The 11,306-nt window shown below is 37.0% G+C and overlaps 1 protein-coding gene across 3 annotated transcripts; it reads right to left on the bottom strand.

The window, feature by feature from the left end:
* On the bottom strand, window positions 1,129-11,053 carry LOC105173340. 3 transcript variants are annotated; one of them, XM_020697792.1, is made up of 14 exons: window positions 10,768-11,053; window positions 10,203-10,563; window positions 8,669-8,846; window positions 8,550-8,599; window positions 7,837-7,929; window positions 7,671-7,759; window positions 5,779-5,857; window positions 5,556-5,638; window positions 4,115-4,193; window positions 3,731-4,010; window positions 3,287-3,646; window positions 2,776-2,859; window positions 2,032-2,680; window positions 1,129-1,722 (listed from the first exon to the last, which is right to left on the bottom strand). In XM_020697792.1, exons 1-14 carry the CDS (start codon window positions 10,797-10,799, stop codon window positions 1,587-1,589), a joined length of 2,553 nt encoding a protein of 850 aa, XP_020553451.1. In that variant the 5' UTR covers window positions 10,800-11,053; the 3' UTR covers window positions 1,129-1,586. The 3 variants fall into 3 exon arrangements, with proteins under 3 accessions (XP_020553451.1, XP_011093348.1, XP_020553450.1); XM_011095046.2 differs by having other exon boundaries at window positions 3,287-4,010; XM_020697791.1 differs by having other exon boundaries at window positions 2,776-2,856; window positions 3,287-4,010.

Below are 11,306 nucleotides of genomic sequence, written 5' to 3'. Positions count from 1 at the left end.
TAGACTGACCCAACAACTTCGCCGACAGAAGCTGGACCTTTGCAATCTTAGAGTTTTAGGCTTAAGTCTTTCATCTTGTACATCTTGTACACATGTAAATATTTTTTTTTACTCATGAGGGACTTTGTGCCCCCTAACATGTGATTTTCAACCTTTTCAGTAACTAGTGTTATAAATAGGAAAAATCTTTTTAAAACTATTATAGGGGGAATTAGTATTGCAAAGCATGGTGTAGTCTACGTGCTAGTGTCATCCTGAAGATGATTCTCTTGCGCTGGTATCGTTTGTACAATGTTTATTGCATACCGCTATCAATAATATTCACATTTTGAAATTGCGCTTAACTTGCTACTTTCCTACTGCACTTGCTTGCTTGTGTTACTGCTGTCGGATTTCGTATCGCAATTCTTGTTGCATCCCAGTGCGAGTGTAGGTGGAAATTCTATTACCGCTGTCAGGCGAAAATAGTTGTTTACTACAAATTACTAGACACACAGCCTTTATTTGAGGGTGCCCCGTGAGACTAGGTAGGATTGCCATCCAAACATTATTCTTACATATTCCAAACAGGCCCGATGCAAAGCAGAAGGACGATTGCATAAGTAAACATGGGTCCACATCATGAGATATCAAGTCTAATACCTTAAATTAAACATCTCCCACATATAGTACACTTATTTCATTACAAGTATAAAGATACTAATTACTAAGAGAATACTGAATAAAAGATAAATTTAAAAGTTTATATAATTTTTTTTTTTTACGAACATCGACATTTTTCATTCAAATCCTATCACAAGTATCACAATTGTAGACAAAATGTCCTCAAAAGAGGTGCAAATGTAATTTTGAATTTTGTTTGAAGAAATGTGTAATTTCACATTTTAAAAAGTAATTTAAGGGTGATTAACCTTACATATATATTTCAAACCATCTACATACTCAAGTTGCCAATCAAAAGAACGTAGAGAAAAAATCGATTCTTACATCAGATACATAACTAGATAAACAATAACATTGAAGAATGCATATGAAATCTTATTCCACACAAACTAACCTTTTACAGAATTGGTGCATCTACCAGACATCTTCATGCATGCATTTCTTTATTGTTTCCACAACTAGAACTTGGAAGTACAAATTGAGATTTCAAATAACATTCAATTAACCTACAGAAGGTACCTTCACTGTGCCAATTATCAGTCATATGTGGCTTACAGCACTACCATTCCTTTCTCTAGGAGCATGATCTAAAATACATTATCCACTCTATGCAATTACAGAAACATACCTTAGCAAACAATAGAAGCTCGACAGATTAACTGCACAGAATTATGACCGGCAGTCACATTACAGCAATAACGAAATATTAATCTCAAAAACAGAAGGCTGAAAAGACATGAATTCAACTGAATTTGATAAGGAAAATGAGATGCTAAGGTGAAAAATGGAACAGCTTCTGCTGGAAGGGACTTCACGTTTCCGAAGCTTCGGAGTTGGGCAATGGATTAGACAATCCCTGCAATCTTCGGTTGATCTTTCACTGCTTGCTTTCAAGAACATAGCATCTGTTCCAAATATCTAAATCAATACTTTTGCTTCTGAGAAACGAAACGGATTCCTTGCTTCCCAAGTTCAAAACTCTTGGTCTTCTTCCCATCATCAAGAGCAATTGAAACGACTGACGTACCCTCAAAGACTTCTACCACGGTCCCCCTATGCCTGAAAAAGAGGAGAAGTTCAAATAAAGCCTTTGATAAGGTAGAGAAAGACGCTGCAAGACAATCAACTGTCAAAATCCATGGGCTTTGTGAAGGACTAAATGATTACACTCTGCTTGGAGATGGGAATTGGGACACTGGAAACTGGAATCATAAAAAAAAATCAATTCAAATTTCAGATCATTTCAAATTCTAATATGGAATCCGAAATCCCGTGCTTCCCTAACCTTTCAATCTGTGGTAGTGAAGAATTTTATTTTCTTTCCCATATATCTTCTTGATATTTTCCAATAATCGAGAAGAAACTCACCAAGAATTGTTGGATGCTTGATGAACTTCTACTCTCTTCCCAGCAGCATCTTTTCCCAATTTCTGCAGTATCCAATTGGCATCTGTGAAGTCCTTCATTGTGTCTTCACGCCATTGGGATGCATCTTCATCACCTTGTCCTGGTCTTCTCCGTTTTGACCTTTGACCCCGGGTATAAGTTATCTCTTCCTTCCCAGGAAGTGGCAATGGATTCTGAGTTACATTACTGAAACTACTGGGAACATTTTGGTTGCCATTATTAGAATTCTTGGGAATTTTAAACTTCAAGAAAGGCTTGCGATCCTTGGTTGAAGCCTGTGAAATGGAAGGTATGCTACTATTATCATCAATCAAGTCACCAGAAATAGGACTATCCTCAGCAGGCTTCACGGAAGAATATTTGGTCCTCCGACTGACTGGGACTTCAGAGCCACTCCTTACAGATGCACTGTCTTCAGTACCCCTCTTTCCTAGAATAGAATATGTATTCTTTGGGGAAACAGATTCATACCCATCAGCGAATTCTCCTCCAGTAAGTTTTGAGCTAATGATAGAGAGTTCTGAATTGGCATTCTTGAACTTTATCAAATGGCTGTCTTTTTCTCGTAACTTAGGACCCTTTTTTTGATCAGTGTGGTCTATTTTGTGTCCTGCAACACACAAGACATCAGTGCATATAAGTATAGAGGGATGACACAAATGAAGATGGATGACAGAGGACAGAGTTTCTCAAACAAGGCATTACCTTTTGAATCGCCAAATTTAGATCCAGTGTCAGGCCTGTCGATATACTCAGGATGTTTCAGTTGACTCGTATCCTCAGCTCCTACTAAATAAATGTAGACCACATTATCTTACTAAGAAATCATAAAGTTCATGAACGAAAACAAAATATTAAATAGTATGATTTCATTAAGGGCTGAAGTTGGGTTTCAAATTCTAAGAATTTTGACCAAAAACGTTAATTTTGGCCCAATTTTTAGTTCAATTAAGTTCAAACCGGAGAGCATACTTTTAAGATGAGAACAATCCATCCATAGTCTTGCATATCACTAAGTGGTGACAGTTTAATTGCCCAGAATACCCTGAAGATACTCTCTCATACTTTGTAATCCCCACTGGTCCTTTGCAATCCCACACAATAACAGACCAAAAGCATCCTACCCATATCATATAATAACCTCAATAGATAATGAAGACAAAGTTTGCCAGTGGAAATAAAAGAAAATGCACAAATGTGTTAAAACAGGGCATACCATTTGAAGAAGGCAATTCTTGACCCCTTTTGAAGCTCGAACCTTCAGATCTTGGAGGACTAGTTGCATTTCTACTTCGCCCACCCAAATGTATAACAAGCTTTGGTCCTTGCGTAGTCTTGGGCCCGCCATTATTAGTTCCAGTTTCCTCCCTGGTATTCAAGCCGTGAGACTTACTACTCTTTATTTTGATAGTTCTAGATGCCTTAGTTACATTGGTTGTTGTAACCTCATCAACATTCTTGTGTTTGGAGACCGCAGCCTCATTTGCTGCAGATACACCTTCTGTCAAATCTCCGGCAACAGGAGAGAGACTAGCAAGTTCACCAGAAAATTGCATTTCTTCATTCTTAATATCGCCTGTGTTATATCCAAATGGACCATCAGCGTTCCCACCAATACTTTGATAAGCATCAATTCCACCAATTATAGATGTTTCGTTACCCTTTTTCTTGCCATACTTCTTATTTGAAGATTTTTTCCCATGCTCTTTGCTCTTCCGTGGTGATTTATCACCTAACCCTTTAAGAGAAAACTTCAAAGAACGGCTGTACTCATTCTTTAAGATGGGTCCACTCTCTTCATCATCAGAAAAAGGTGAAATGTCAAAAATTTCTTCTTCAGTTGGCAGACCAGCTGCTGCCCTCAAGCTTGCTATCAGATCCTTGTCAGCCTCATCTCTTCGTCTCCAGAGCTCCTGAACAGCCTCCTCAAGATTCCTGATCTGGTAAGAGTAAGAGACACATAGAGAACTATAAAAAGTAGCAAAAGCAAGAGCATCATGTGCATGGTTCATATCCTTTAAACCAATCATCCAAGAGAACCCACCTGGCAGCATTCTCCACGACAAGTAGGACAAACATATTGGAGATTTCCATCAACTTGAAATTGCATGTATTTTGCATCACTGAAAATTTGTTTCCAAAAAAATTAGAAACAATAAAGTTTGCCAAAAGAAATACATGCTAAGATAAGAAGTGAAGTGCGAAGTGTTTTGGACAAAAAGTTAAGGATGCACGGTAAAGTAAAGCATCTGAAACAAAATTGCGAATGTTGATAGCCTGAAAGCTGCAAAGAGATAGACAGAATAGGTGTTTTATATTGTAACCTAGGTCAAATGCAGCCAACACCAGAAAATATGTTTAGCTGTTACTTCTCAAGCCCAGTGGTGGCGTCGGGGTAGACAAAGAGTACCAAAGAGAGATAATTGGCAGGATAAAGTACTTCAATTTAATTAATACGACTATGTTAGGCGTTGTCTGGTGATGTGCAAATCAATTAAGTGCAAACAAGAATATCCAGTCAATGGGTCAAAGATCCTATGTTGGTAAATGAAAATTTCAAATGATTCTAGCCAGATTTGGAAAGTAAAAGTGTATTCCTGGATAGGTGAATAACTGCATTCCAGATTTACAAATTCCAAACAATGGCCCCCGGTTCACTTTTCTTGCAGCTGTTTGATGCCCACTCCATAAAATGTCTCTTAAATCATTTTCTCATTCTTCCTGGGGGCCCCTGCTCTCTTTGTATATACATTCCTTTTTGCTCTTCAGCAAAGGAGAACAACAAAATCAGTTTAAAACCTATTATTGCCAAACTAGTACTATATTACAGCCAATCACAAAGAAACCTGATTATTCTTTTATTGAAGTAGCTCGAGAAGTCGAATCGGGTCCAATCCCATTCTTTAATTTCCCAAACAATTACTCCTACCAAGGACTAGAAAGTGCTTTGGAATCTTCTGCAGTCTTTACAGAAAGACCCAAAAGTTATATTCAAAGCAGGAGATCAAGAAAAGACTTCCACATCTCTTGCTCAAACTCCACTATTATATAATCTCAACAGTATTTTTGACATAAAAAGATACCAGTATCATGGGATTTTACTTCTCGCTTCTATCTAACATAAAAACACAATTCTAACTTTCGAAACAAAGATAATCCTGAACCATCTTCACAAGAAATAAATATTTCAATATTCAAAATAATAAAGAAAACACATCATATGTTTTGTGATAACATAGAAAGGCTGGAAGCCTGGAACAAAACATAAACATTCTAGTCTGAATTATAGTGCCTGTACATTGATCTTCAAACTCAACCAGAACTTATCATTTTTCCTTCTCTTCAAGTAGTGTCATCTCTAAGATCAATCCCATATAATAATTAAAATTTCAGCCTCCTATCACATAATAGAAAAGGGCATCCCTTAAGAAAGGAACATGAAGGCATCAATCTAAAAGAAGTTAAGGGAAGGGAGCTAGAGAGACCTGATCCCATCACAGGGACAATGCACCCAGCGTTGACAGATATCACAGCAAACCATGGGAGTTGATTCAGAGTCTCTATAGACCTGCAGTTTGTAAGGCAACCAATTGAGCAATCAATTTGTGCTGCTTCAGTAAGTTGGTATTTGACTCGCTCTTTGTGGAGGTACACTTATTGTAAAAAGCACAAATAAATCAAATAAATTGACAGGGCCTCAAGACGTACCTTTAAACAAACAGGGCAGTAATTTCCTTTTACAAACAATCTTCCGCAAGCATCACAACAAGTATAGCCCAAAAACCATCTACAGCATTTCAAATTTAAGGTCAATGGAAGGACTACAGTTACCCCTCTTTCTTCTTTTCAACTTTTTTTCCCTCCCATCTAGTGGTGAAAAGTGTGCAATCGAAGGAGTTGTATTTTATTCTCATGAGGAAGTAAACAAGCAAATTGAATAAAACTTGCTATCCTCCATAAGAATAGAAGCAGCATATAGCATTTTCTGTTATCAACAGAAACCATCTGTCTAGCAACGATCTCCAATTCTTTTATTAGCAAGGTGCATTGCAGTAAGTTCTTTGTCCATGGAATACAATAAATATTGGGTAAATAGCTTAAATCAGCTAGGTATAACGCTTAGACAGTGAGTTAATCATGAAAAACTCCAATTCACCAATCCTTGTTCATGTCTAATAGTTCCAAGATTGATGACATTTTTATTTAATCGCATATAGCAAATATAGATACCTCTCTTGGATCAAGCATTCTATGAAGGAAAGCTAAAAAGGGGAAAAAATATGAAAAAACAATATATCACAATGTACTTTGTTAAAAAAAGCAGTAATTTTAAAAAGTTCCTGGATGTACTTCAATATTATGAGAAAAGACAGAAAATAAATTTGTAAATTGAAAAAGCCAGCAGAGCTATACAAAAGAAATTTATCATGCTTTCTTTTGAGAAACAATGGAGATCATTTTCCTCAATGCTTAGCTCACTCAACTCCCAGATCCTAATGGAGCACAAGTCTAATTCCACAGACTATTATTACATACAATCCCATGTAAAATAATCATATCTAAAGTTAAACACTATACATGCATTATCATTAGATGGAATACCAAAATAAATTCAAATAAACTGAAGGAAGAAGTAAGAACACTAAAACCCACAATGATGGTTATATAAGGTAAAAAACCAATAGAAAAGCACTTTAGATCAAGTACTAAATCAACTGCATCCAGAGAACTCTTAATCATAAGCAACAAACACTAAAGCCACCATGATGGTTATATAAGATAAAAACAAAATACAAAAGTACTTAGATCATGTACTAAAATCAACTGCATCCAGAAAACTCTTAATCATAAATCCTTCATCTATGCAAAATGATATATATTCCCTCTTTTTAAGTAGAGAAAAAATTCACTGGCAGACTCCAACATAAAGATAGTGTTCAGCAAACTGGATACTTGGCACTAATTCTTGAGAAGTTAAGGGCAGATTGCATAAAGGATTTGCATTGCATAGAAAAGGAACGGATTTCAATGTGTTAGACCAAGAAGTTAGTAAAAAGCTTTTTCTATCTATAGTCCAGAGCACCTTTGCACCATGCGGTATGCGCCTTTAACAACTACGGCTTGGTTTTCCCAAGCTTAGGGACTAAAATCTGGCTTATGGTAAGACTAAGACTTCATTTATAGTGCATTCTCAAACTTTCGAAGCCCTCTTTAGCGTCTGCTTATCATCCATAAAAACCATTAGGATGCATAACCATATCGTTCAGGGCCAAGGGAGGAGTAAAATATAAATATCATATCCCATATAATATGAGATTTCACTTTCAAAACATCCACTACCCTGCTAAAATAGATGACTCCTTAGTGCAGCTTCTATGCAACACATAAGAGCACACAATAATCATAAATTTGCAGTTAGAAACCATAATAATGGAATTAGGATCCAAAAGCAATTAAAAGCAACACTCTACAATTCCAAAGCAAGCAGTTGACAGAATTTTTTTAAGATGCAAATCAACTAACTGGAAAAAGACAAAAAGAAGACCTTTTAGGTAGGTAGAGGACAAGGAGAAACCCCAAATCATGGTTAAAATACAAACCTTACACTTAGGCCATTTCCAGGGACTGAAGAACTACAGCTATGGCACTTGGTGTGTTTTGGACACAAATAACGCCCATGGCCAACATTCTGCAAGTTTCAAAAGCGGAATATATAAGCAAATGATAATTGAGTAAAACTGATGGGAGTAAAGACCCATAGCACACCTTGTGTGGAGGTTGCTGACAGTAACAGTGGTATGCACCGTCACACCTTTTACAGAACATAAACTTATTTGGATCTCCAGTTCTTCGACACACCTAGAGTAACCAGATATGTAAAATGCATCAAGATGGGCATCATAAAGTAGAGTGTGGTTTCAAGAACTCACAAAATAATCAGAAGCTAGATGGGTGTATATAAACTCAAACAACTGGAGGAAAGAAAGCATCATCTCTGATTCTCTAATGCCTTTAATTCCAACTTATCAATTTATATCAAAAGATAAGAAATACTTGTAAGCAAATTAATCATTTTCTTCTTTTTAAATTAAATGGATTCCCGAAACACCATAACTGATAAATAATAAACTGAACATATCAACCCCTTCATGTACACCTTCATTCTTAAGCACCTCCTGCCGAAGTACTTCTGCTCACCATCTTTCTGAAACAGCATTCCTACTGATAAACTTTGGAGCTTAAGGACTAAGGACATTTTCTCCAAAGAATTCACGCAAATGCTAGATGGGGCATTAATTCTCAAATAAAATAACCATATCCCTTGAAGAAGCAAATAATTCCTCAATTGTGAACCAGCCTTCATCTAAATGTTTAAGATCAGTAAGTAGAGTGCTTGCTCATATCAGTATAGGGATATCATGATTTCAAAAATGCATTTCAGAAAGAATTCACAATAAGGATAAATCATCAATCTGTACCTCACATATGCGGCAAGAGGGGCAAGTCCAAGAACTCCAGTGAAAAAGATCTGTAACCGATAACTACATCACAAAAAGCACAAGCATTTACACTATTTTATTGCAGCCAAAGATAATACCTCTGTGTTGAGACCAAGCTTTTAGGCAGTTCCGGTGGTACTTCTTGCCACAACTATTGCAAGATAACATCTTTCTTGCCCTTTCACTTCCTTCATTTTCACCAGAAAAGCATAGCCGACACATTATTTTGGTAGTTGACTGACCTTGCTCTTCTCCAGCAGCATCCTTTACAGAAGTCTGGTAGAAAAATTAATCTTAATAAGGCCCGGACAACCAGTAGCTTAACAAACCAATGTTTTTCAAGTATCACATAGCATAATCAAGAGAAAGGTATATCTCAAGTCCAAAGTGCATATATATTCCAATAAAGCAAAATGGTTTGAGATAGTGATGATTGATGAACATGCTTATTGTACACCCAGCAATCACATATGCCAGATAGAAAGATACAGAATGTCAGGAATCACTCTTTACTAACCAAAGGCATCTAAACATACACAAATTTCTCCACATTATAAAATATAAGCATAATATTGACAGTGCAGGTATTACATGGACTGCAAAGTGCAAACACATGGTACAGCAGACTGCCTTAAGCCAGGTTGTTCCAAAAAATGGACTTAACTAAAGTCCATTGTATAGCATCTCCGGGCATGTTATACCTTTGAAATATGTCAATCCAAAGTACATGAAACCAGTGAATCCTACCATTTATACACTTAACATTTCTTACCCATAGACCTATATGTCAAATTTAGTCAGCATGCACAAATCTGCTGAAGTGGGACCTATAAAGAACTAGAAACATCTGTGAGCCCTTGTATACCCAGAGAGTGGATTCTTCCCCAAACTCGTTTGTTAAAATTGTTACCTGCCTACTCTTGTTTATCAATCTAAGGGATCACCTAGGAGTACAACCTCATCTCACTTCTATTCAGCCAGTTAAATATGATTTTAAATATCAAATGATAATTTAGCCAGGTACTGTGTTGACAATAATTTTATGACTACCGACAAAACATGAATATTGCCAATAAGTCACAGTAACCCACAAAATATGTCACGCTGAAAATAAGCCATAACTAGTTATAAAAAAGGACTTTCTCCAGTAAAGGCACAAACTTTAATTTGCACGAGATTCCATTGCATTGTCATTGCCATTAGAAGACAAATTCAGTAAAGGAACTAATGATCCGTGATGAATGATGATGAACATGGTCAATATTTCACATGTGCAGACAATAGACCAGAATCCTGAGCAGAGCAAATCATTTACAATGAGTGGAATACATTTAAAATTGACAAACAAACTGATAAATGCAAGTGCAAAGTCCGTTCAATAATAGACTCAACTCACAAAACAGTAAACATAAATAAACCAAATATTATTATCAAAATAAATTCTTCTCATTAACTCCCACATTTGAAAATATGAAAACATATCAACACCTGAAAGCGAAACAGCGTAAACTCAGCAATTGAGGATGTTTGAACCTACAAAAATCACACACTCCACAAACAAAAAACCAAAACTTTGAACAAAAGAGACAGACACAATCTCAACTCGAATTGTACAATCAGCAAAACGCTCACCGCCAAATCGCCAGACTCAAACCTCCTAGCGTAATCCTCAGCCACCATCGAAGCAGCAGCTGCTTGCTTCTGCAGCGCAGCCCTCTTTACCTGCGCCGAAGCTGCTGCCATCGCGGCTGCCTCATCTTCTCCACCCCCCACCGACACGACCGCCGCAAATTGGGGCGGCGGAGGCGGCGGCGCTTGTGAGACAATAACTTTCGGAACCTTAACCTGAACCGTTGCATTCTCCGTTGCCTTGATCAACCACGGGTCATTCAAGAACTGCTCAACCCTAGCAACCTCCTCCAAAAAGTCGTTCTTGCCCTTCTCGCTCCGCAGCCTCCCCGGAAAGCCCAAAGCACAGAAACATATCCGCCGGCTGCAAGCACACAAAAAGAATAAAAGATTCGCCCAAAACTCAAAACCCACATCACTACCACACACACAAACACACTCGAGTGCGTGCTTTCAGAAAATAACCAAAAAATAACACGGGGGAGAGAGATACACACATATAGATATAGATACAAGAGTGCACACTATAAATAATTGGGCTAAGTGTTGAGATTAGAGAAGGGGTTACCAGGTAATTGGGCAAGCAACATGAAAGGCCATAATAATATGAGGGGTTGAAAATTATTTTTTTTGAGTGTTTAAGCGAGTGGTGGTATTTGGGTTCGTGGAGAAAATATTAAAGTTTTAATCTTTGGTTGATGGGGGGAAAAATAAATGGGAAATTGGAAAGAAATTTTAGGGAGGGAAGAGAGAGAATGGACAGGAAGAGAGAGAGTGGATGAAGGGAGATTGGTGGGGGATTGCTCTGGCTTGTCAAGTGCGTTGGGATAATTTCGAGTTTGTGCCATTAAGAGTTCGAGAATTATGGATTCGACCCTCTTTAAGTCCTTTTAGTTTTGTTGGTCAAAATATTTTTTTTTTACATTATACTTGGATACTCACTGTGTATTTTTATTTAGTTTAGTTTTAGATAGATGAAGTTCAATTTTTATTTATTGTGAACATAAAGAAATACGATATTGATTTTAATGCTTTATATTGAGGGCATTTGCTGGAATTTATTTTCAATGCTCATCAATTTTTCGCTAAAAATTAAATTGAAAATAA

The sequence above is a fragment of the Sesamum indicum genome, linkage group LG11, assembly GCF_000512975.1.
Source record: "Sesamum indicum cultivar Zhongzhi No. 13 linkage group LG11, S_indicum_v1.0, whole genome shotgun sequence".
In the NCBI taxonomy this organism is placed as follows: domain Eukaryota; kingdom Viridiplantae; phylum Streptophyta; class Magnoliopsida; order Lamiales; family Pedaliaceae; genus Sesamum; species Sesamum indicum.
The sequence above is the reverse complement of the archived record's forward strand: the minus strand, read 5'-3'. Positions and strand labels throughout refer to the sequence as shown.

What these genes read in the sequence shown, in the direction of transcription:
- LOC105173340 (XM_011095046.2), bottom strand. Translation starts at nt 10,799, where the DNA reads ATGGCCTTTCATGTTGCTTGCCCAATTACCTG. An exon ending in AGCTTGGTCTCAACACAGAG is followed by an intron (nt 8,600 to 8,668) that starts GTATTATCTTTG and finishes TATCGGTTACAG; the next exon opens with ATCTTTTTCACTGGAGTTCT. An exon ending in GTCGTGGAGAATGCTGCCAG is followed by an intron (nt 4,011 to 4,114) that starts GTGGGTTCTCTT and finishes TACTCTTACCAG; the next exon opens with ATCAGGAATCTTGAGGAGGC.